This window comes from Camelus bactrianus, chromosome 19, assembly GCF_048773025.1.
Source record: "Camelus bactrianus isolate YW-2024 breed Bactrian camel chromosome 19, ASM4877302v1, whole genome shotgun sequence".
NCBI classification, from domain to species: domain Eukaryota; kingdom Metazoa; phylum Chordata; class Mammalia; order Artiodactyla; family Camelidae; genus Camelus; species Camelus bactrianus.
This window is the reverse complement of record NC_133557.1, coordinates 10,377,648-10,401,517: the sequence shown is the minus strand read 5'-3', so window position 1 is coordinate 10,401,517 and position 23,870 is coordinate 10,377,648. Positions and strand designations below refer to the sequence as shown.

Below are 23,870 nucleotides of genomic sequence, written 5' to 3'. Positions count from 1 at the left end.
AGCAAATTCACTATCACCCATCACTATCGGATGGGGCAGCAGGAATCTAGGACCTTGTGAGACTAGCTGCCACTCTGGGCCTCAGTTTCCCATCTGTAATAACCCAAGGGAGGCTGAACCAGAAAGGGTTAAGTGCCCTTCTAATTTGCATAGTCTAGGATTCTTATGTCTACCTCACCTCAGCTCAGGTCTGCATCTGTCTTTAATATGACCTGCTGTGCCCTCGCAGTGAACACGCCTTAGTAGGCATGGGGGGAGTGGAAACTTGACTTTGGGAGGAGGGGTTCCAAGCTTTGCTGAGATGCTCTGCCCCTCACCTGACAGAACTGTCTACTTCTCTGGTCCTGTCCTCCTCCTCCAAGCTATCTGGGACTGGAGGGGAGTGGTGCTGGGTGAGTGGTCCCAAGGATACCCTGTGATTTTGGGGCCATGGAAATGAACCACAGGTCCTGGAGGGTTGTCAGATCTGAGGCAAATCAAGTCAGTTTTACAGCTGCTGCCCCAGGGAGCTGCATCCGCAAGGTGGCTAAGAGCCAAGATGCCTGTCATGTCCCCAGAGCTACCTTTTTCCAGCTGGAAGCCAGTTGGCAGTTGAAATGTCCCAGGGGTTCTGAGGACAATTTCTTCTTGGGAAGATGGCTATGGACCAAGGCGGACAGGGGCACAGAACTCATATACACCTCCGAAGTCTAGAACTGGAGTACCTGTTCCTTGATATTCCACTCATAGGGTTCTAGAGCCCCCACCCCCGCCCCCAGGCAGGAGCTAGAATCCCCCGTGGCAGAACATCAGTCTGCCAGTCACCCCTTTATAACAGAATCCAGATCAGAGTGACTCCCTAGGACACTTTATCAGCTATGTGTCCCAGAATTTAATCTAGAACTAAGACTGTCCCTCTAGAACAGTTCCTCTGCTACATGTGCCAGAACGTCATCTACAATTGAGCCCAGAGTATCTTTCTAGACAGTTGTGTTCCAGACCTTTATCTAGAAGAAATGTTCTAGATGCTCACTAGAACAAAGAATGGTTCCTTGAAACATTTCACCTGAGGTGTCTGGGACCTCATCCATAAGAGAGCCCACAACAAAGGGTGTTTCCTGAGGAACATTCTCTATGCTCCGGATCAAGGTTCCCCTCCCCCACATCTGCCTCCCTTTCAAGCTTCTGCCAGCCTGGACCCCTCAGGTGTCTCAGGGTTCTTCCTCTTGTCCAGCTCCAACACTGTCAACCCTCCCCACCCCAACTCCCCACCCAACCCCAACTCCCTCCTTTAATTCCCCTCCTGCCCAGGCTCCAGAACTCAGACCCCATAGGAACTGGAGCAACTTTGTCCACCAGATGTTCCCACCTCACCCCACATCTTCCATGGCCTCCTCCATCCTGCTCAGAGATCTCCTCCCACACCCCCATACCCCTTGATGAGCACAGGGCCTAGGTCATGGACCCCCTTCTCTGGTGGGTCCACCAGTTGAGCAACTCCTGGCAGGGGGGAGGGTACGGGGTCCCTGGCACCAGCCATGATACAGAGGCCTCCATGAAGGTGAGGCAGCTCACCAGGAGCGTAGCACCAGTTGGTTCCCTGGGCCCTGGTTCAGGGGAGTTTAGGAAATGGGCCACAGGGCTGAAAACAGGGCCAAGGGCTGGGGCCTCCACAAGGCTGCCTCCTCCCATGAAAGAACCCAATGGTAGGGTCACTCTCCTCTTGGACCCACAGATCCATTCCCCCCTAGCCCAGTGGCCCTGAAATTCTGGGCTCAACACTGTGGTCGATGTGGGGTCAGCCGAAACTCATCCCTTCTTGGGGGAAGACTGGCCTACACTGTGGTCTCATACTCCAGCAGCTCCTGGGAGGTCCCGATGCTTCGGTACTGCAACCGGGGCGTTGTGGGCGAGGAGTACTCCAGCGCCAGAATGGTCTTCCGGAGCCGTCGGTCAATGAAATGAGCATCCCATGCAGGATACTTCTTACGAGGCAGGTCAATCCGAATGACGGGCCCCTCTGTCCGCAAGGTGCGGGCCACGGGTGTAGGAGGCAAGCCAGGCCGCACCTGGAAGACAGGTGGTGTGGGAGTCCCCGCACGCTCGCCTCCCGCTGAGACCCCATCCCGCTCAGTGCCTGTAGTCCTGGGCAGGGACCTTGGGGGACTTGTGACAGCATCTGCTGGTGGGCCACAGGGCCCTGGAGCCTCACGGCAGATGCAGCCAGGCGTCTGGGGACCCAGCATGGGTCCATTGGGGTGCAGGAGGCAGTAGTAGACACACATGAAGAATATGCCCAGCGCGAAGCTGGAGGCCACCACGCAGACCAGAATGAGCGAGTGGAAGTCGGTGAAGTTGTGGCTGGAGTACCAGAAGCCGGTGAGCACAGCGTTCTCCAGCAGGACGATGCAGTAGTAGAGGGTCATGCGGCGGCGGCTGCGGCCCTCCTTGACGTTGAACCAGCAGAAGATGTAGATGATGCCGACCACCATGTTGTAGATGATCTCTTCCCACTTGGACATGCAGAAGTCCGTCTCGCCCTGGATAACCCAGAAGGTCATGACGCACCAGTGGGCCACGATGAAGATGCCAAAGTAGAGCTTGTAGACGCTGGCAAAGAGTGCAAAGGCCAAACTGCGAGCCGCGATGGTGAACAGGTGCCACAGCACCTGGGCCACAGCGCCCTTATAGGACAGAGGCCGCTTGTCGTCCCGTGAGTCCCGCAGCACCTTCTGGTAGGAGGCCAGCGTCCAGGCCAGGGACACGAGTGAGGCCGAGGTGGAGAGGGCTGTGAAGACAGGGTCGGGGCGGGGTGGGCTGGGTTAGGGGTGGGTCTGGGTTGGGGTCTGGGGAAAGGGGGAGGGTTCTGGGTCAGGAGTTGGGTTCTGAGGAGTTGTGAGGAAAGGCTCTATAAATCAAGAGGGGTGTGAGGAGGGTCCAGGTGGGTGGTCTTCAAGAGCAATGGTGCAGGGGTGAGAGTGGATAGGGTTGGGTATTTCTACAGGGGTGGGAGCATAAAGGGAGAGGGAAGGTAGATGGTTTTGGTCTTCATAAGTTTCAGGACCAAGTATCTAGTTTGGGGCTGTTAGGGTTCAAGGGTCTTGGTGAAAGGGTGGGAAAATAGGGTCCAGGACTCTGGGAGTGAAAAAGGAGGTGAAGGGGAGGGGGGTCACAATTAGGGCACAGAGGAGCCAGAGGGGACTTTTAGAAGCTATAGGCCACCAGGATGTGGCTGGGGTGTGAAGAGGGATCTCCAAGCTGAGCACAGCTGAGGGCATGGGAAGAAAATCCCAGTGGGAAGTTTTGACTGGGGCCCAGTCCTGGGCAAGGGATGATTGCCAAGGGCCTGAGAGGTGGTAATGGGGTCTCTTGAAACCCTGCAGGTATGTTGGGCAGCGTCTGGATGGGAGGAGTGTGGGGAGCTCCAGGGAGACTGGCTATGTGTTTTATCTCTGACGTTGAAGGGGTTGGCCCAGTCTGTTGGATCAGAGAAAGGGACAAGGTGGGTGGGTGGGGTGACTACATGGGAACCAGGACAGGAGTTTTAGCCTGTTGGAAGGAGTCCCCAGGGGCTGAAGAGCAGCAAGAGGGTGCATGGAAACACTCTGGAAACTGGTGGTGTTTAAGAAGGTTTGTGAGGCGGTGGGGTCCCCAGGAGATGCAGGCTGGGACCAGGACAGTCTGGAGAAAGAAACAGGCAGGGGACTTCCCTGAGGGTCTGAGGTGTGGTGATGGGGTCAAGGGCCTCTTCGGACTTAGCAGAAATGGAGTGTCTGTTCCACCCTGGCAATGGGGAAGGGAGGAAGGTGGGAGAGGGGAGCGCGCAGGGGGCCTAAGAGGAGGCAAGAGGTGACGGGAGTCAGGTCTCTTACCTGAGGGTAAGAGGGCCATCAGAGGGGACATGGGGGTCTCCAGAGGCCTGGAGGATAGTGAGAGTAGAAGGGGAGCCTCCAAAACCTGGACAGTGAGTAGGCCGGGGGTAGGGGTGGCAGGAGGAGTGGGGAAATGGGCAGGGCCTCCCCAGGGGACCTGAAGCTGCGAGAGTGGACAGGTAGGGCCATCAAAATACTGAAGATGTGTGAGCCCCGGGGCGGGCAGGGCGGAGGGGCGGGGCTCACCGGGCAGCAGGTCCGGCACGCCGCCGCGTTGCACCAGGAGGCTGAGCTGCAGCACGAGCTGCGGCGCGCTGCGCAGGAAGGTCTCCAGCAGGCGCAGCATGCTCACGTCTGCGCTCTCGAACAGCATCTGCCAGTAGAAGTGGCGCCGCAGCCGCTCCCCACGCCAGCGACTCTGCAGCCCCAGGTACATGGCGCGCAGATACCTGCGGGAGGACGCGGTGCTCAAGGGGTCAGGCTCTCTCGCGCTCGTGCCCCTCGCCCCCTCCCAATTGGTCCCTGGCCACCCAGCAAGTGCAAAGGGCCAGGGCGCAGTGTAGCGCTGGGAAAGTCACTGTGCTCAGCTGCCAAATGGACATATTGAGAGGATCGCCCCACCGGGCTGTTGTTGGGCAGCTCCCAATGGGCTCACTAGCTTAAAGCCCTGGCACAAGTAAGCCTTTAATACAGCGTTGCCAGCATCGTTATTGCTATGGCAAGTAGGGCCTGCTTTCTTTGCAGGATTCCTGATACCTTACCCTGAGCTTACAATAGCCCTATTATTATCCCCATCTTATAGATGAGGAAACTGAGACCCAGAGAGGTATGTCACTTGTCCAAGGTCACACAGCTTGGAAGCAATGGAACCAGGATTCAAACCCAGGTGGGCTGGTCTCAGGCCCATACTCTAACCATGAGACAACACTGCCTCTCACTGAAAGCCATAATGAGTTTGCCCACACAAAACATCCTTCAGAGACAGTCCCTGGTGCCAGCCCCAAGTCCTGTTGCCACTAGGAGCTTCCTGGCCTTTTCCTCAACCCCATCTCTGAGAGCCCAGTTCTCCCCATAGGGAAGCTGCTCATAGATCCCCCTGCGTTTGAGACTTTGCCACTTCCTCTGGTGCCACTTCTCCCAACAAACTTCACAGCTCCAGCTGCTTTGCACACGTCACAGATTCTAGAGATCACAATGCTAAGTTTTTGCATCTGCTGTTCCCTCTGCCTAGAATACTGTGCCCTGCCCTCCAACCCTACCCCAGCCCCAAATTTGGATAACTCTTGTTTTTCTTCCAAGAATCAGCTTTTAAATATGACTTCTAGGTAGGCAGCCTCTGCTGACCTCCCTTCACCCAGGGTAGGGGCCTCTCCCCAGCTGCCCTCCAACCCAGTACTCGTCACAGTGGGTTGTAACTGCCTGGTTTATGCACTCCCCCCAGACTGAATTCCATGAGGATGACTAGGTCAGCTTACTAACTGCTATGCCCTCACTTCTTATCACAAGTAGGTGCCACTCTGTGTCAGCAGAATGAATGAATGTGTGCATGATTGCAAGTTTGTTTAACTGAGTGGAACTCTAGTAACCCTGTAGGCGGTATGGAAGGGATCCTGAAGTCCTTAGCTTAGTTCCTGACTTTGCCTCTAATCTACCATGTGATTTGGGGCAAGATCCTCTCTGAGCCCTGGGTGATCCCTCCCAAAGTGGCTGTGAGGATTAAATGGATGAGATACTTTGCAACTATAAAGTGCAGTGACCATTAGGGTGAAAAAGGACCTGTCCACACTGCAGCTACAGACCCTGCCCCTCCAACCCCCAAGTTTTCTGATGCATGCAACAGGCTAAAACCAGAGAGGGTGCCTCTAGAAATGAGATCCCCCAAAACCATGGGAGAAAATCCCGCCAGATTCAGTGACTCTACTGCCTGAATGCAAAATCGGGCAGCCAGGGTTTGGGGGTCTGTTCCCAGATATGAAGTGCCGGCATTTCCAGGATGTTGTTTTGGGACTAACTGTGTTCAATTGTGTCACCAGCCCAAGGGAGGAACCACAGTGCTCCCTGGAATTTGTGACCAGCCGATACCCAAACTTTCCCCAAATGAGTAGCCTGGTCTTAGCAATGGTGTGGCCCTCTCTGGGCCTCAGTTTCTTTATCTGGCAACAAAAGGGATGGGCTTGATGACACTGGAGGTCCTTTCAGAGCTAATGTTCTGGGACCCAAACTCTCCCCCCAACAATACGTAGCCAGAAACATCCCATTTAGGGCTCTCCTTCCCACCCCTGGGTCTTCCCAGGACCAACCAGTGGTATAGACACACCCTCAGTGTGACACAGTGTGGGACTGGCAGCCAGGATGGGGAAGAGGGCTGTTCCCTCAGAAGCTGGCTCAAGAAATGTGAAGGCCCCGCAGTCTAACTCTCCCATCCAATGCTGAAATCACTGCAGCATTTCCCAGCGCCACGCACTTACACCCCTGCTCACACACTTTCCAGAACAGGGAGGCCCTACCTCCTGAGGCAGGGCCTTGGGCTTCTGAGCAGCTCCAGGGCTGAATGATATTTCTTCTGATGAGCAGAAATTTGTATCCCTGTAACTTCTATTCTCTGGGCTCCTGCCTACCCCCCACAGAAGGATCTCTCGAGTTAGAATCACTCATTCGTGTCTCTTGACCCCTAGCTCTGTGCCAGGCCCTATGCCTTTAAGTACCTCATAACCCCATGGGAGAGAGACAAGCTAAGAGCTGAAATAGATGCTCAAAGATGCCGCGGAACCCAGAGAAGAGATTGGTAACTTTAGCTGGGGGAGGGAGTCAGGGAAGGCTTCTTGGAGGAAGAAACATTTGATCTCTATTTTAAAGCACGTGTAGGTATTTGAAGGCACACAAGAGGCGGAAGGGTATGCCAGGTGGAAGACTCAGCTGAGACAAAGGTATAGCGGCATCAGAGAACATGGCTTTTTAGGGGAATGGCCAGTGTTTTGCCAGGCCTGGAGGGGAGGATTTTCTCTGGCAGCGGCATAAGAAGACTAGAATTATGAAGGGCATCAAATTTTGGATTGAAGAGTTCATATTTTATTCTAAATCTGAATTCTATCCCAGAATCAGGGGTGATACGATCAGCTCGGTGGCTTAGAAAGCTCGCTCTGGAGGCCAGCTGGGAGGAAGGCCAGGTGAGGCTGGGGTTTGGTCCAGGACTGAAATGACAGGGCTGAGTTAAGGCAGGGCACAGAGGAGGGGCCAAAGGCAGAGCTGGAGATGGCCGGAAGTGAGGGTGACTAGGGGAGACACCAAGATGTTTTCCAGAGCTTCTCAGGGCTCAGAACACAGATCACCTTTCCCAGCCTGCATCTCCTCCCTCCCCATTCCCTTCCCCAGTCCTGTGGCTCTGGCTTTGAACAGGAAGGAGAGACCAGCTGGTCCAACGTGAAGGGGCCTAGGGAGCTGGGGGAGGGCAACACCCTGGAAGTTTCTCTCAGGCTGGAAGACCATCTGTTTCCCGGCCTGGGTCAGCATGAGGGAGGCCCCGGCTCGGCCAGCATCCATCACCATCTGACAGGCTGCCTGCCCACCTCCCCGCCTACTCCTGCCCCCTCCTGTGCCAGCTCCCGACACCCCATGCGCCCCCACACCCCAGCTAGCCGCAGACAAAGGGCACATCCAGCCAGGGCTGCTGTGGGCTGGAGCCAGGAAGGGGGAGGGGAAGAAAGAAGGCCACTGAGACCCAAGAGCATGGGGTCAGCGGGGAGCGTGGAAAGACCGTGCCGCAGTCTGAGGATGAGCAGGACGGTGTTCAGCCTTATTCTGCCCTCCTTTGGAAACAGGACCAAAAACTGGTGGTCCCTTCCAGTGAGCACTAAATGCTCGCTGCCAAGGGCTTGCGAGGTTTTCATGGGTCTACGAAAATGTTAGAGGCCTGGGGGAAAAAATTGGCTCTAAAACACAGGGAAAAACAGCAGAATCAAAAATTAATAAATGTTTAATTAAATGTCTGCAAAATAGAACATGATATCAGCCGGTCAACTGCAATTTGGCTTTTATCTAGTTATATATAATTTACCTTTGATGTTTGATATGGCTGCATTTTAATGTGCTTGATAGATGTGGGGCCCACACAGGTCTTAAAACAGCCCTGCCCAGGACATTCAACCTGATTTCCCTGGACCTCAGTTTCACTTTCTCTAAAAAGGGACTTACTCCTTTTTTTGTAGGTTTGCTTTCCAGCCCTGCCCTGGATGCTGTGTGACCTTGAGTAATCTCTCTGCCTCTCTGAGTCTCATTTTCTCCCTTGTGAGCATTTCTAACCTGTACATAGTGACGAGGAACATGTGCTAGCCAGAGGCCTCTGGCTCCCCCTGATCACCAAGAAGCCTCTCTTTTATAATTGAAATGTAGTTGGCATACTAGCAGCCTCCCTTAAAACCTCTGCCAGGGAGCCCACTCTATTCCACTCTATTTGAAGGGAAGTTGGAAGAAGTTGATTTTCCCCACAAATGGGACAGATAGCCCCCGCAGAGAAGGATGCCCCATCTTAGGGAAAGGAGTCCAGCCTTGGAGGCGGTGCCTCTGCTCTCCTTCAAAACACATCCCCTGTCTGTCTATTCCCTCATTGCCACCACCCTGGTCCAGGCTGCTGTCATCTTCTGCCTTCTCAGTAAGCACCCTGCATCTGCTCCTGACACCTGTAGTCCACTCTCCACATGGCAACCAGTGGGATATTTTTTAAACTGATTATGTCAGATTGTGTCATTCCCCTTCTCAAAAGCTTCCAAGGGCCTCTCATCCCACTTGGAATAAAGTCCAAGTTTCCCTTGGTTTGCAGGCCCTAGACCATCTGCCCTGCCTGTCTCTCTCACCTCATGGCAAACCACTCTTTCCTTTGTCCCGGCACTCCCGATGCCCTGGAGGTTCCTGGAAGCCAGCCACACTTGTTCCTGACTCTGGACCTTTGCACTTGCTACTTGCTCTGCCTGGCTGAATCTTCATCTCCCACATCGCCTTCTCAGAGAGACCCTCCCCAAGGCCACTCATCCCATGTCAGCCCCTCCCCCGTCACTAAATCACTCTCATCTCTTATATCACTTATTTTCTTAATATACACTATAAACAATCTTTTAAATTAATTTACACATTAATTTTCTATTTTACTACCATGGCTTGCTGAGGGTTGGGACCTCATTTGTCCTGGTCACCATTGTGTGCCCAGCATCCATACATGTAGTAAGCACTCAATTAAGTGTTTGTTGAATGAATACATGTGAGTGAGTGAGTGCGAGTGTCTCCCTCCTGACCTTGGAGGCCCTGGGGCTTCTCTGCCTGTTTTCATAGAGCTAGCACATCTGTCCTTCTTCCTCCAGGAAGCCTTCCCCAATGCTCCTCAGCCTGGTTGGGCCTCCCCAACTCTAACATCTCCCAGCCTTAAACTGCCTGAGGCTGGCCTAAGCCAGAACCTAACAAAGAGTTTCTACCACTCCCATTTTGCAGATGAGGAGAGAGGTGCTTAGAAATCTGTTTTGGATCTAATTTGCTGACTCCCAGTCTTGGGCTCAGAGAAGAAACCTGTTTGGGAGGAAACTGGAAATTGGAGATAAGTGTGTATCATTGAGGGTGGGGTTGGGAACATAACAACCAAGCCTTGAGAAGAAAGAAGCCAGCAGTGAGGCTCTGAAAGCCCTCCATTCAGGATCCAAAAGGCTGTCTTCTCCAGACGCCCTGCCCTCTGTGAGCAGCTGGCAGGGCAAGAGATGGACAGACTTCATTCCCTTCTCCCTAGGCCTGGTTGCCTTTGTGACCCAGGGACCTCCCAGCATCCTCCGGGCTGGGGGGCTCCTCTCTTAACAGGCAGAAGGGAGAAGGATAAGGGGATCCCACATCCCCAAGAAGCCAGGAAGCTTATGGGCCCAGCATCTGGCTCCCCATGCCTCTCTCCTGTGCTTTGTTCCTGGGGCAACCCAGGAGTCTCTGGTACCAGCCGGGGTTGCTGGCCTGAGCTTCAGTCTCCATGCAGATGGTCAGCCTGGACGCATCTCTTTGTGGGTCCTCGGATCCTCAGTTATTGTCTCTGTCTGTGGCTCACATCAGCCTGTTGTGTCTGCCCCTTGAATGCAGGGTCATTCTATTTACCTATCTGTTCCTCAGTTACTGTCAGTTAATCTATCAGTCAGTGTCACCCGAGGACCCTGGGTCAGTCCACTTATCTGTCTTCGAACTATGGGTCACGTTGTCTCCCAGATCCTATGTCCATCTGTCATCTTGACCCTGGCATCCTGGGTCAGCCTGTCTGTCTGATCTTAGAGACCAGGAACATTAGTCTGTCTGTCCCTTGGACGTCAGGATAGCCTGTCTGTCCCCTTGGATACCAGGCCTGCTTTCCTGTCTGTCTTTCTGGCTGTCTCTTGGATACTGTCTGTGGGTCTGTCCTTCTTTCAGTCTCTTGGCTGGTCGGTCCATCTGCCGGTCTGTTGCTCAGCTCGTGGCTCGCGTGACTGCCAGTTTTCCAGCCACCCTCCCCTGCCTGCTCCTCCTTTCCCGACTCTGGGGCTCTCTCTGTCTGTCTGCGTCTCTCACATCCTCGGCTTTTCCATCTGTCGATCTCGGCGTTTCCGAGTGTGTGTTCTCGTCCCTCTCCACTCCCCCTCACAGCTCGGGGCCAAAAACACAGCAGTTTCCAGCGGCTCCCTCACTCCTGTTCCATCCAGGAACTGCCCCTCACCAAGGCCAGCTCTCCGGTCCCTAACGTTGGCCAGGCTTGGAGGCTCTGGAGGGTGACCAGGGTGGGGCTGGGGAGGCTGGTCTGACGGGAAGGAGCAGGAACACACCACCAGTTGAGCCCATGACTGCTCTGTGAGTCTGTAGGGGGATAGTGTGCAGGGGTTGATAATAGCTCACACTTATTGAGCGCCAACTGTGTGACAGGCTGTGCTAAGCCTTTTTATACATATTGTCCATTCCTCACAACAAATCTTTGAGGTGGGTACTGTGATTATCCTTACTTTACAGACGAAGAAACTGAGACCCAGAAAGGGCCTGGGACGTATGTAAAGTCACACAGCAAGTTAGTGCCAGACCCAGAACTCAGCCTTGACTCTTCATGGACCCCTGTACCAGAAAAGGTGATTCAGTTGAACAAAGGACAAGCAGAGGGCTGCCCAGAAGGACCCAAGTTGGACAGGGATGGGCTAGAAGCTTTGCCTGGAATTATGTGGGTTTAGAGAAAACTAGGGGAGGGGTGACAATAAGTAGCTGGAGAAGCAGGAGCCCCTGACTCAAGGCTTTTACTAGACTTTCTGGAAAAGTCCAACCCTTCTGTGTTCTTTAGTCCTCCTACAAAATAGGCCCAAGTAACCTGATTCTTGCTACCCCAAGAATCCAATACCCATCCAATTCTGGATAACATCTGGATACCCCAGATATCCAATTCTGATAATATTAAGGACCAACAGCTGTATCCTCAACCCAAGGGCTTCTCTCCACCCCGATGTCATCACTCTGGTCTAAGCCACCCACATCCAAGCAGCAGCAGCCTCTGTCCACCTTGATCTCTCCCTCCATCCTTGCCCTCTTAGACTGTATTCTTTACAGAGCAGCCTGAGTGGTCCTGTAAAATCCTAGGTCAGGTCAGGTCACTCCTTATTGCCCTTAGAATAAAATCCTCACCACGACCTTCGGAGCCCATTGCAATAAACTCTGTCCACCTCTAGGACCTCATCTCCCTCCACCCTCCCCACTTCCCCTGTCTCCAGCGATACTGGTTTTGCTTCTTCCTGCCCACCCCAAGTTCTTTCCAACCTCAGGACCTCTGCGTGGAAAGGGCTTTACCAATGCCTCACAGATTCTCATTCTTTCCATCTTAGCTCAGTGCCACCTCCTCAGAGAAGACTTCCCAGGTTCCCCTTGCCCCCTACCCCTTCCAAAACACTTCTACCCACCCTTCTGGCCACTGGCTGTTCAATTACCCTATTTTCTTTTCTTAATAACACATATTACAACTGGAAATCACCTTATTTATTGCTTACATATTTCTTGTCTATCTCTACATGAGTGTGGGGACCATGTTTGCCCTTTTCTCTGCTGTGCCCCTAGTGCCTAGCACATAGGTAATGTTCAATATATATTTGTTTCTTGAATGAGTGAATGGATGAAGAGTGTGAATGTACTTTATAAGGCCCCCAAGTGAAGGCTGTCAAGTACTGAGGGAAAGAATCAGCTTTGGGAGTCAGGGAGACCCAAGTTCAGATCCTGAGGCCATCATTTACTGTCTGTGTTGTTTTGGGCAAGTTGCTTCCCTCTCTGAACCCCTCAGCTCAATGCCCACCGTATGGGACAGCTATGAAATCAGAAAGTGGCGATATGTATAAAATGGCCAGCCCAGTGCTGGGCACTCAACCAACAAGAAATTTGACGAACTTCACCAACTCAGAGGCCCTGGTGAGAAGAGGAGGTCTTACAGATTCCAGTTTAGTTTCCAGTGAGGCTGATACTACTCCTCGCTTGGTTTCCCTGGTGTTCAGTGAATCTGTCCTCAGACAGAGAGATGGTCAGAGAAGTCCCTTCAGGGCAAGTTCACAAGGCAGCGTCTTCTTTGGGGTCTTTGTCCTCCCCCAGAAAATAACTGCCATTCATAGAAGGCCTTCTGTAGGCAATTTGCTAAACTCCTCATTGCAGCCCTATGAGGTTTCATGGGCATGATCCTCGTTTTTCAGATAAGGAAATTGAATCTCAGAAAAGAGGGAGACTTGATATGTGAATACTTGACATGTATTCACCCAGCAGTTTTGAGTACCTACTGTGTGCCAGGAACTGGGCTAAAATGCTGGTGGGGACACTAGTGAGCGAGACAGACCCAGCCCATCTGGCATAGTCTACTGGGGGACCTGGACATTAATGAAATCGTTATGTAAACTTGAAACAGACATTCTGTGGGTTCCAGACATGCTCCAATGGGCTTCTGTGCTCCTGCACCAAGGAAGGCAGTGCTATTGGAGAAGGGCCTAGCTTGGGAAAGGTGTGGCAATCAGGGAAGGCTTTCTGAGGGAGGTGGCTACCGAGCCATGATCTGAAGCAGGCACAGGAGTTAACCAGGTGAAGAGAGGGAAGGGAGTTTCTGGCAGAGGAAAGACATGGGTAAACATCCTGAGTTGGGAGGGAGAGGTAAGTGGTCAGGATGGCTCTAGCTCCAGAAAAGGAGGTGAGAAAATAAAGGATGAGGTGGGCCATGGTGAAGCATTTGATCTTTATCTTAAGCATGGTAGGGAGCCGTAGAAAGATTTTAAACAAGGGAGTAGGTTTTAAACAAGAAGGTAGTGTTAGAGAGCACTTCCACATTTTAGAAGGAGTACCCTGGCTGCAGGGAACAGATTGGAGGGAGGCAAGGATGGAGGGGGGAGACCAGTTACCAGGAGAGGGGTGAGGATGGCCCAGACAGAAGAGATGAACCCCTGAGACATTTAGCAGACATTTGGGAAAGTGACTTGCCCAAGGTCAACAGCCAGAAGCATCAGAATTGCACCTCAGATTAGGAATGGCTGAATCCCCCACCTCACCCTAGGGCACAAATCAAGCTGAGCCAGGCCCTGGGTACCCAGGTGCAATCTATGAGTTTGCTGGGAACCACAGGGTGTCCAATTCTACAGCTACATCATCTGCAATGTGGCCAAGGAAGCTCTTGGGGGGAATGGCCCTGAGGCCCCCTCCCCATCTGTCCACTCCTCAACGCTGAGCACTCCTGCAAGGATGCAAAATGGGACCTTCCTGGAGTTGGCAGCCAAATGAGTCATAAATGTCAGTAAAGGATGCGATTTTACACGTTTGGCTCCCATTTCATGTGGTGCTGGTAGCTGGGCTGTTTCCTTCCTCCTTCGCAGCCCCCTGCAGAGTCACAGTACCTTTTTTTTTTTTTTTTTTTTTTTTTCTGGGTTAAGGCCAAACATTTCTCTGCCACTAATTTTAGGCTCTGGCTGAAAAGTTGAGACCCTCTCCCAACCCGCCCACTGCTATCAGCTCCCAGCCAATTCTCCTCTCTTTGCCAGGTGGGGAAGCAGGCAGCTCCTCTCCAGCAAAGCATTTGCAACCAGGTTCTCGCCTCATGTCTTACACTGTATGAGGGCAGCCAGATCTCCTTCTCTCTCTGGGCCTCACTATCTCCATCTGTGAAGTGGGTACAGAGCAAAGACTAAAACTGACGACTCCATACTTTAGCCCATGGCCCCCTGTCTCCCACTTTTCCTCTTTTCCTGATATCCCTGTGCGGAGTTGGGATGGCGTGAACCTGTGAAGGAGAGGGAGTTAGATCCTAGTCTCCTGGCAGCATCTGAAGGTACTAGAAGATCAAGGCAGGCAGAAATCACCACGTCTATTTGTCTCTGGTCTGTGAGAGCCTAGATGGTAGAGGGGACGGGCTGATATGATGAGGGACTCCAGGGAGTGATAAAGAGGTGCCCCGTCTAAAAAGGCAGCTGTCCCTCAGCTCCAACTGATTTTTGGATGGGAGAATGTGAACCCACTGTGGCTGGAATTTCAATTTTTCAAGAAGAAGTGGAAATCAGGATATTTATGCAAAAACAAAAACAAAAACAAAAACCACCCCAATTTGGAAATGTTGGCAACTAATTTTAACAATGCTATATGAATTTAAAATAAATTATTATTCCTTTTTTAGATGTGATAACAGTATTACATACTTATAGTTATACTTTTAAAAAGTCTTTCATTTTAGAGATATACTGAAATATTCATGGATGCAGTGCTATGACATCTGAGATTTTCTTCAAAAATAGCATGTAAGGGAAAAAACGGGGTGGGGTCTAGACCTATGCTCTCCAGCATCTATGTGTCTGGCACTAGCCACGTGCGGTGATTTAAATTTAAATTAACTAAAAGTAAATAAAATTTAAAATTCGTTCCTCAGTGACACATTTCAAATGCTCAATAGTCACGTGGGACTGGTAGTTACTGTATTGGACAGTGCCGATATAAAGCATTTCCATCCCTGCAGGAAGTTCTGTTGGATGGTGCTGGCTTAGATAAAGCAAGGTTGGCCAGGAGTTGATCATTCTTGGAGCAGGATGGTGGCACATGGGGGGTCATTATCCTGCTCTCTCTCTCCTTTTGTACATTTAAATTTTTTTCCATAATCAGAAGTTTCACTGAACAGTAGGGGGAAAAAACACTGTGTGGACCAAAACAAACACCTTCTTAGGCTGGATTTACAACCTGTGGTCTGGCAGATTAGCATCATAAAGCCACCCGATTAGATCCACCAGACTCTTAAAACTGTGAGGGGCTTTATAGATGATCTAGTTTTTCCTCCAAACTGAAGGCAGGAGGCCCTGCTCCAGCTTCTCTGCCAAAGTCAGCCACTTTTGTCCGCACGTGTCCGGGGATGTAGAGTTCATGCCCTTGGGGCAGCCCGCTCTGTTGGGGGCAACTTGATTGTCAGGGTAAGCTTTCCTCTTATCAAACAGATTTTGCCTTCCTTTAACCTCGGGTTGTCACCTACTCTCCCACTGTCTCTGGAGTCACAGAATAAGCCTCCTTCCTTGAAAGGGGGCCCATGGGTGAGGGGTGGTGAGCGTTAGGACCCCTGATGCCCCTCTCTCACCCCCTATCTTGTTACTAAGCGACTAGGATGGGCTGCTACTTGGGCCAATAATAATTAGTGGTAAATATTTTCTGAGCATATAGTATGTGAAAGGCCTGTACGTTTATATTATCTCAAGACATCTTTACAAGAACCTTCGAGGTGGATACTGTCACTATCTCCATTTCACCGATGCGACTAGCATCACAAGCAACACAAGAAATATCTAATTAGTAAGTGAGAATCTCCCTTCACCCCACCTCTCTGACCCTAGAGACAATGAGAGGAGAGGGGTCTTCTTTCCATATTTTCTGTGCTGCTTGAGGTTTCAACAAGAGTGTTCGGTTCCTTTTTAAACAGACAAAACAACCAAGCAATGTCCTTTCTAGATTAAAAACAACAACTTGTCTGATTGAGGGAATGGGAGATGGGGTCTATGGGGCAGAGGGTGGCACGTGTTGGGTTTGTTCCCCTCCTGGGAAGAGGCGGCATGTGAGCTTGGCCTTGAAGATGTACAGAGTTTCACTTGGAGGAGGATGGGATGGGGTGTTGCTGGAGGAAGGACTGCAGGCAGCTGCTCAGAGGCATGAAGGAAAGGAGCAGGTGGCTTATTTGGGGGGTGGGCAGAGCAGTGAGGAGCCAAAAGGGCAGGAGGTAAGGGGCTGGTCACAAGGCTGAAATATTAAGACTTGCTCGAGGCTGGCCCTCTGGCTGCAGAGTGGCAGGGTCAGCTCTGAGCTTTAGAACAATCATTCCGGCTGCAGGTGGAGGCAGGATGGGGTGGAGTGGGGGCCCAGGAGGTGGGGCACTGGAGGCTGATAGGATTTCCCTGGGGAGGAATTCCGAGGCCCAAACAAAGGCAGAGCGATGAATGGAGAGGCCAGAGTAGATCCCAACCCATCTTCCTTCCTCTCCCTCAGGACCCTTCGCCCCAGCTGCTGGGGGTTCAAAGCCATTTCCTGGCACTCTTCCCTCCTCCCTCAGGGCTTCTCCTGTGTGGTCTTTATAGATCAAAGGGGGGACGCTGGGCCCAACTGCCGCCGCTGTGTCTGTTCGGAGCTGCTCTAATGGCCTGTTGCTGCCAGCTGGGCAGAGAGAGGAGGGCGGTGGGGGAGGAGAGCGTCCTGGAGAGGGGTCTCCCAGGAGGTGGGTGGTGGAACAACCCTGCCAGGTCACAGCAGGGAGGGCCCTTGGAGAGAGAGAGAGAGAGAGAGAGTCACTGAGTTCAGGGGGTTGTAAACATGTTTCAGCTGTGGGACTGTCAAAACGAAATCTTAGATGCGTAACCAACATATCAAAAAAGAAAAACTCAGAGATACTCAGGTTGAAATGATGATAAGAGGGCTGTGAAACACTATGAAATCCAATTCCTGACCTTTTTATGAATAATAATACAAATAATAATGGCTACTAAGACTGAAGACTTCCTGTCTTTCCAGGCACTATGCTAAATACTGTCCATATGTTCTTTTTTTTTTTTTTTTTGGTTTGGTTTTTTATGAGGGGGAGGTAATTAGGTTTATTCATTTATTTATATTTGGAGGAGGTACTGAGGAATTGAACCCAGGACCTTGTGCGTGGTAAGCATGCACTGTACCATATACGTTCTTTAGTTTACTTCTCCCCCAGCCACATGTAACTGTACTATTATTCAGAATGTCCAATTTGCAGATGACAAAAATTGAGGCACAGACAAGTTATGCCATTTGCCCCAAATCACAGAAAGTGGCAGACATAGGATAAGGCTGGTTCCAGAGTATGAGTTCTTAATCATTAACTGTCTGACTCCACTGGGGAAATTAACCAAAAACAGGAAAGATATCGGGTCCACTTTGCCTGAACAGAACCCCTGCCCCCTGTGCTACTAGCCTGGTCCAGCTCCCATCTTCTCTCACCTGTATCATTGAGCAGCCTCCTCATGGGTCTCCAAGATTACCCTGCCCTCCCTCCAGTCTATTTTCCATCCAGCAGCCAGAGCATGCATTGAAAAACATAAGTCAAGACCCTATTCCTTCTCTATTCAAATCCTCTTGAGCTCCCTGATTCATGCAGATTGAAAGTCCACATTCTCCCCGTGGCCTGTGAGGCCCTACAGCATCTAACCCCAGCCAACCTGTCCACCATCGCCTCCTACACTCTCCCCCCAACCCCTCTTTGCCTCTGCCACATGGGCCTCATCCTTGCTCTTCTCCTTCTCTGAGCCTGGAACACCCTTCCCAAGACATCCACACAGCTCGCCCTCACCCCATTTAGCCCTCTGCCCGCATGCCCCCTCCTCACAGAGGCTGCCATGGCCACCTTATCTCAAAGAGCCACACACCACCCTGATTCATTTTTCCCTAGCACTGAACACAATACTTTACATTGTGTTATCGTTAAGTCATGTATGATATTATTTTATCTTATATAATACATACTTTATTTTGTTTGTTTATTGGTTCCCATCACAAGACTCTTGAGCTCCACAAGGGCAGGGACTTTGTCTTGTTCACCCCTCTATTCCCAGCAGTTAGCACAGTGCCTGGTATATAGCAGGTGCTCCTGCTATATGGTGCTCCATTTGTGGAATGAATGATTACAGATTAAATGCACAGCTGCCAGGTCACTATGGCTTCAGGGGCCTTCAAGACCCTCTTGCCCTCCTGCCCCCTCCCAGGCCACCTGCTCAATGCACAAACCCCTTTCCAAGGGAGAACAAAGCCCAGGCTGATGGCACTAATCACTGCCAGAGGTTCTGAACACTCAACGATGGGCCAGCCCTCTGCTAAACCCTTGGTACATTACCTGGAAAAACCTCAAAACAATCCAAGAGGTGGTGACATCATGGTCTCTAGTTTACAAGGGCTGAGACTAGACTCAGGCACAAAGAGATTATGCGGCTTGTCAGGATCACATATATAAAGTGGTAGGGTCCAGATTTGAACTGAGGACATTTGAATCCAGAGTTCATGCTCTTAACCAGCATGTGAAGAATATAGATTCCCAAAGAGGAGACCCAGACCTGACCACCAGAAAAGACACTATTTCAGAACTTCTCTTAAGTGCAGGGCTTGTGAGGAAGCAGAGGGAGTAGCTCCGGGGCCTAGAAATAGAGGGAGTATTAGAGGGAAGAACCTCAATGCCCAGTTTGCTTCCATCTCCCCCCGCCCCCTGCCAATATGGGGTCCCCCAGATCCTGACAGCCTGGGAGGAATCCCATGCCAGATCGCCTCCCATTAATTGGCTAAAAAAACCATGCTTATCTGGCCAAAGCTGGGGCCCAGTGAGTTTAAGATTAGAGAAAGCAGGATTCATGGCTTACTGCTCTGCTGCACACAGGGTCAGAGGAGACAGGGTTAGGACTTTAATTGGCTTAACAGCCCTGAGTGGCTTAACAGCTCAGAGGGTTGGGGAGGGGGGTGGTGGGCAGAAAGAGATGAAAACACAGGTTGGTGTCCAGCCCACAGCCAGCTGCATGTCCGACCCAAGGATCTGAGTGTTCTCTCGGGGATCAATCTGCCAATGTACAGGGCCATTTCTCTAGGATCCTCTAGAGCTGCCAATGTGGTGCTGCCAGGGATAGAACCCAGGCTTGAAAATTGGGCAAAGGTGGGTTGGCACCTCACCTCTCCCCTACTTCTTCAGTGAGTGATCTTGGGCAAGTTACATGACTTCTCCAAGCCTCACTTTCTCATCTGATAAATGGGTATATCAATTTGCCACCAGAGGGAAGGTTTCAGGGTAAAACAAGATCATGAGCCTGGACCACCTCACATGGGGCCAGCTGGGACATGGAGGGTGCACAGTGTTTGTGGATTCCTTCCCCTCCTCTCCACCCTCAGGGCCCCATTTTGCATTTATAAGAATAACACTCATTTCCCAGAGTGGTTTGGGAACAGAATAATAAAGGACCTTAATCAGTTGTGAGGAGCTGACCAGAGATTGCAAAGAGAATGGGCCCACATATGTGTTTCCTTTAGTTGACACTGTTTTTTAAAAACCTTAATTAATAGTTGAATATTGGCAGAATTCACCAAAAGAAAAAAAGTCCCAATTTCCCATTTCTCTTGAGAAATCAAGATTTGACAATACCTGGTACATGATTTCTCATGGAACCATCAGATGGAGCTGAGTATCAGCTTCCTCTCCTCCAGGACACTGCTTGTCCCATACTGTCTTCTTGTCTGACATCCATGTACTGACACAGGTCCGTGTTACCTGGCTCCTCAAAGTATTCAAGCTTCTCACAAGCATGAGGAGTTAAAAGATGTCTTTATGATTCAAATTAATTTATTCAGAAATAGGGATGTGGGATTGGGAGGTGAATGACTAGCCAATCTCCCAGCTTTGAGGGCTTAGACACACATCTCCTTCCTCATTACCCTGAGTTCCACCCCTCAGGACGTCTGCACGAAGTCCTGCTGAACAGTGAACCTATTCTTTGTGGGAAATTTTCACAGGGTAAGCAAACATGTTGCACCAACATTGCTTGGTTTCCAGGAATGCCAACCCTGGTGGCTTCTTGTCCGGTTTTCCCTCCATTTAGCCAGACCCTTAGCCATTTCAGAATCCTAAGTTTTGGGTCAGGGGCCTAGGGACTTTAGCTCTGATAACTGAACCCAAAGTCAGAATTCCAGAAAAGGGGAGACTCTTAAGGTCATCAAACCTAATATTTTCATTTCACATACAGGGAAACTGAGGTGAGAAGAGCCTCACCCAAGGTCACCTAGCAAGCTGGTTACAAACCCAGATTAAGTTTCCTGATCCGACCCCACCCCCAGTCCAGCACTTTCCCTGCAATATACAGTGTGTCCTCATCCTTATTCAACTCCCTCCCCCTCCTTTCCCATTCTTATCTCAGTCCAGCAGAAGCCCTGACTTTCTACCATTCTGGAATCTTGGGATCTCAGACTCATAATTCTTTGAGCATAGGGGACACTTTAGTGGCAGAATTGCAGGGTGGATAAATTGAACTTGGGCTCTGAAAGCAGAGAGTCTTGAGTCCTTGCGCTTTTACTCCCTGGTTGTGTGACCTTGGGCAAGGATGTCCCCTTTCTGAGCCTCCATTCCCTCATCCGTTAAGTAGGAATGATAATACAACCACATCACATTATTAGGAAGGATACAAGAGATGAAACAGGTAAAAATGCAACCTATAGGCTGGCACAAAGTGAGTGCCTAATAAAATAATTATTATAGAACTATAAATTAGGGCTCCCATACCCCTACTGCATAAGTGGAATAGTCCAGTTGTGCTCAAAGAGAATGGAACTAGACAAACTGAAGCACATATACCTTGTCTAAATTGTTTCAAGCCTGATGCTGCTTGATGTTTTGTTTTGTTTTTTCAAGAGAATCTAGGTCTCTGGATTTTTGAAATACTATACAAGCCAGACAAAACACTTCGGTAGGCCAGATTTAACCCAAGAGCCATTAGTCTGTCATCCCTGCAAAATCATCTCATCCCAACCCCCTCACTTTACAAATAGGGTAGAGTGGAAATCGCTAGCCCTTTTATCTAAGAAAGCATGGTGCTCAATGGACCCTCAGCCATCTGCAGCCGCTCCCCTGAGAACCCCCCTCACCCCCACCCCATGGTCATTTTTTTCTGTTTGAGGGAAATTCAAGGAAGAAGTATCCATTGCTTGTAAGTAGATTCTGAGCAAGGGGAGAAGGGGGTTTTGAGGTAGCGAGTGAGTCAAGGGGCAGTTGGCCCACTTTAGGCTGAAGGGAAAGGGGGATGAAGCTTTGGCTACCAAGAATAGGAAGTTACCATTTCAGAATCTAAAAATATCTTTCACCATCTGTCCACTCGGGCACAGAATGATAAATGCAGATTAGTTCCTGGATGTAGACATGAATATTTTTATGTGTCAAGCTAATAATAATAACACCACCTTGTGTGGATAGAGCTCCACCCACCTTTTCCCCCAGGGCAAGATAAATGGAATATACACATTATCTAGGCACGGCATAGATGGGGAAACCAAGGCAAAGAGAGATCTGGCAACACAACAAGGGTGACACAGCAAGTGAGCAGCTGGGACAAACCCTGGGAGTCCTGTTTCCAACCCTCAACACAGAACTGAATCTTCTGAGTTAAGCAGAATATGTTAACAAGTAGCAGAATAAATATAACAACAGCAATGGTCACCTTTTACTCCACAGTGACTTTGACTTTTTCCGTGCTTTCCCCATATCTGTGATAATCATGACAATCTATTGCAATCCTAAAATATGTTACAATCTGCAGGGTCTTTACGAAGACCTTCTCTCACCTGAACATCCTAATAGGTAAGAAAACATAAGGGTAGGTCAGTGACATGAGAAAAATAGGGAATGTCCCTCATTTCACGGATGAGGGAACTGAGGCTTGGAGGGAGGAGGGGTTTGCCAAAAATCTCATAGTAGGCAAGTTCATTCTGCAGTGCACAGTAGGGCCTTAGCTACTAGAGCAATACCGACCCAAGGGGAACCCGAGGTTCAGAATTCCCCATCTCCAGTCAACTCAGTTGAGCTCAGCTCAGCTGGACCCTCCGTCCTGGCAGAGGAAGAAGCCTAGAAGTGAGCTGCTTACACAAAGCTCAACTTTGTCTTACTGTCTTGAGATGAAAGGACAGCTAGTGGCCATCTAATCTTAGATTCAAGATCCCAGATCCTCATGGCCCTGTTTCTTTTGGGGTGACTCAAAGAGAGACTTGGAGAGACTCTGGGGAAATGCTGGAAAACAGAAGGAGCTAGACCAGCTGGGTCCAGTACACCCTTTCCCAAAAGCCCAAAAAGTTTGGGCGGGATATTCACTTAGCTGCCTCAAATTCTGTTTCTCCTGGGAGGCTGGGAATGGACTACAATTCCAAACTGAGAATCTTTGAGAGCAGGGAAGGATTTCTGAGATCTTCCCTAAGCCCAGGCCCAGCATTCAAAGAGAGAGGAGTGGGAGAGGGCTGGTTCGAGCCCTGGGGCCCTGTGCCAAGCTTCACATTCATCTCCATCGACCCTGGGACCTCCTCATCCACACACCCCTGAGGATCTTTCTCTTTCTTCTTGACCCATTCCCTCTTCCCTCAATGGCCCGATCAGAGAGGATGGTACTGAGGCTGGTCAGAGTTACAGGGCAGAGGTCAGGGAGGAGCTGGCAGAGAAGAAATCAGAGCTGCAATAGGGTGGGGCGGTGCTGAGGTCAGGACAAGAGGGGTCAGAGCAAGCCTGGGGTGGCAATCAGCCCCTCACAATCACTACTCCTCGGACTCAGTTATCTCCACCTGAGCTTCTCCTACCTCCAGACCTGACCGAGCTGCAGGAGGTGGACGAGGGTCTGCAGTAGCCAGACGCAGAGGCGGCAGCAGCGGCGGCGGAAGGTGCTGGCCGAGGAGGGCACGGGCTGGGGGCCCAGCTCCGGGCTGCCTTCTTTGGTCCGGAAGGCAACGGCGCTGTCCTTGGTGCTGATGACGGGCCCGCCGACACCGCTGTCCTTGGTGCTGACGGCGGGTCCCGGAGCCCCAGTTGGTTCCGTGTAGTCGTAGACGAACCAGCGGAAACTGAGCAGTTGCACGACAAGCGAGGGCAGGAGCACGAATAGTAACGTGAGGCCGAAGTAGGTGTGCTGACCCTGCAGGTAGTAGGAGGCCGCCAGCCACAGGTCCGTGGCGCCGTCGGAGAAGAACACGAGCAGCGCGCATAGGACCCAGCAGCAGTCCCGCAGCTCGTAGCGCGGCCCCGGGCCTCCCGCCCCGGTCACCCCAGGGCCCTCGGCAGCCGCTGCCGCCTCCTCGCGCCCGCCCGCACTGCCTCGGGCTCCTCCGGCCGCCCCCTCCGGCTCCGGGCCGGCCGCGGCCGCCGCTCCATCCGACTTCGCGGCCATGTTGGCAGAGCAGGAGGCGGGGAGCGACTTCCGGGCGGCGGAGGGGGTGGGGTGCGGAGTAGGGAGGACCCTGTGCGGGCGGCTCCCGCCTCCTTCTCTTCCTCCTTCTCCTCTTCTTCCTCCTCCCCTCTACTTCAATTATTCATTCCCCTCGGCGCCGCCCCCGCCCTTCCCCCACCCCGCCAGGGCTGTGGCCGGATGGGGGCAGCCCCCTTGGGAGTGGAGAGGGGGAGGGGAGAGCATTCCAGGTCACCCTCTCCTTCCTTTCTCGGAGGATTGGGGCCCCAGTCTCATGCCTTCTGCCTCTCAGCACCCCCCACCTCCCTCTCCACTTCCTTCTTTCCTCTTTTCTTCGCCGCCCCCTCTCCATCCTCTCCTCTGTTTACCTTCGATGGTCTGGGTCTGAGGAGGGTAGGAGACCAGGCACTTGGAAGTAAGGGGCAGGCACCCCAGTAACCCACTGGCAATCACTGGATGCTCACACGCCACTTCCTAGTTGCCAAAGTGTTCACATATTGTTCCATCCCTTTCTTTGATCTTGAGAGGTCTCTTTTCTTATTGTCTTCTTATTGCTTTTAAGCTGAGTAAACGGCTGCTCTGAGAGTAG

General features: G+C 51.4%; 1 protein-coding gene across 1 annotated transcript; it reads right to left on the bottom strand.

Annotated features, from left to right (window-relative positions):
* Window positions 1-1,782: 1,782 nt before the first annotated feature.
* XKR7 (XK related 7) lies at window positions 1,783-23,263 on the bottom strand. Its single transcript, XM_010960960.2, has 3 exons — window positions 22,680-23,263; window positions 4,098-4,300; window positions 1,783-2,767 (listed from the first exon to the last, which is right to left on the bottom strand). The coding sequence occupies exons 1-3, from the start codon at window positions 23,261-23,263 to the stop codon at window positions 1,815-1,817; spliced, it is 1,740 nt and encodes a 579-aa protein (XP_010959262.2). The 3' UTR covers window positions 1,783-1,814.
* Between the last annotated feature and the right edge of the window lie 607 nt (window positions 23,264-23,870).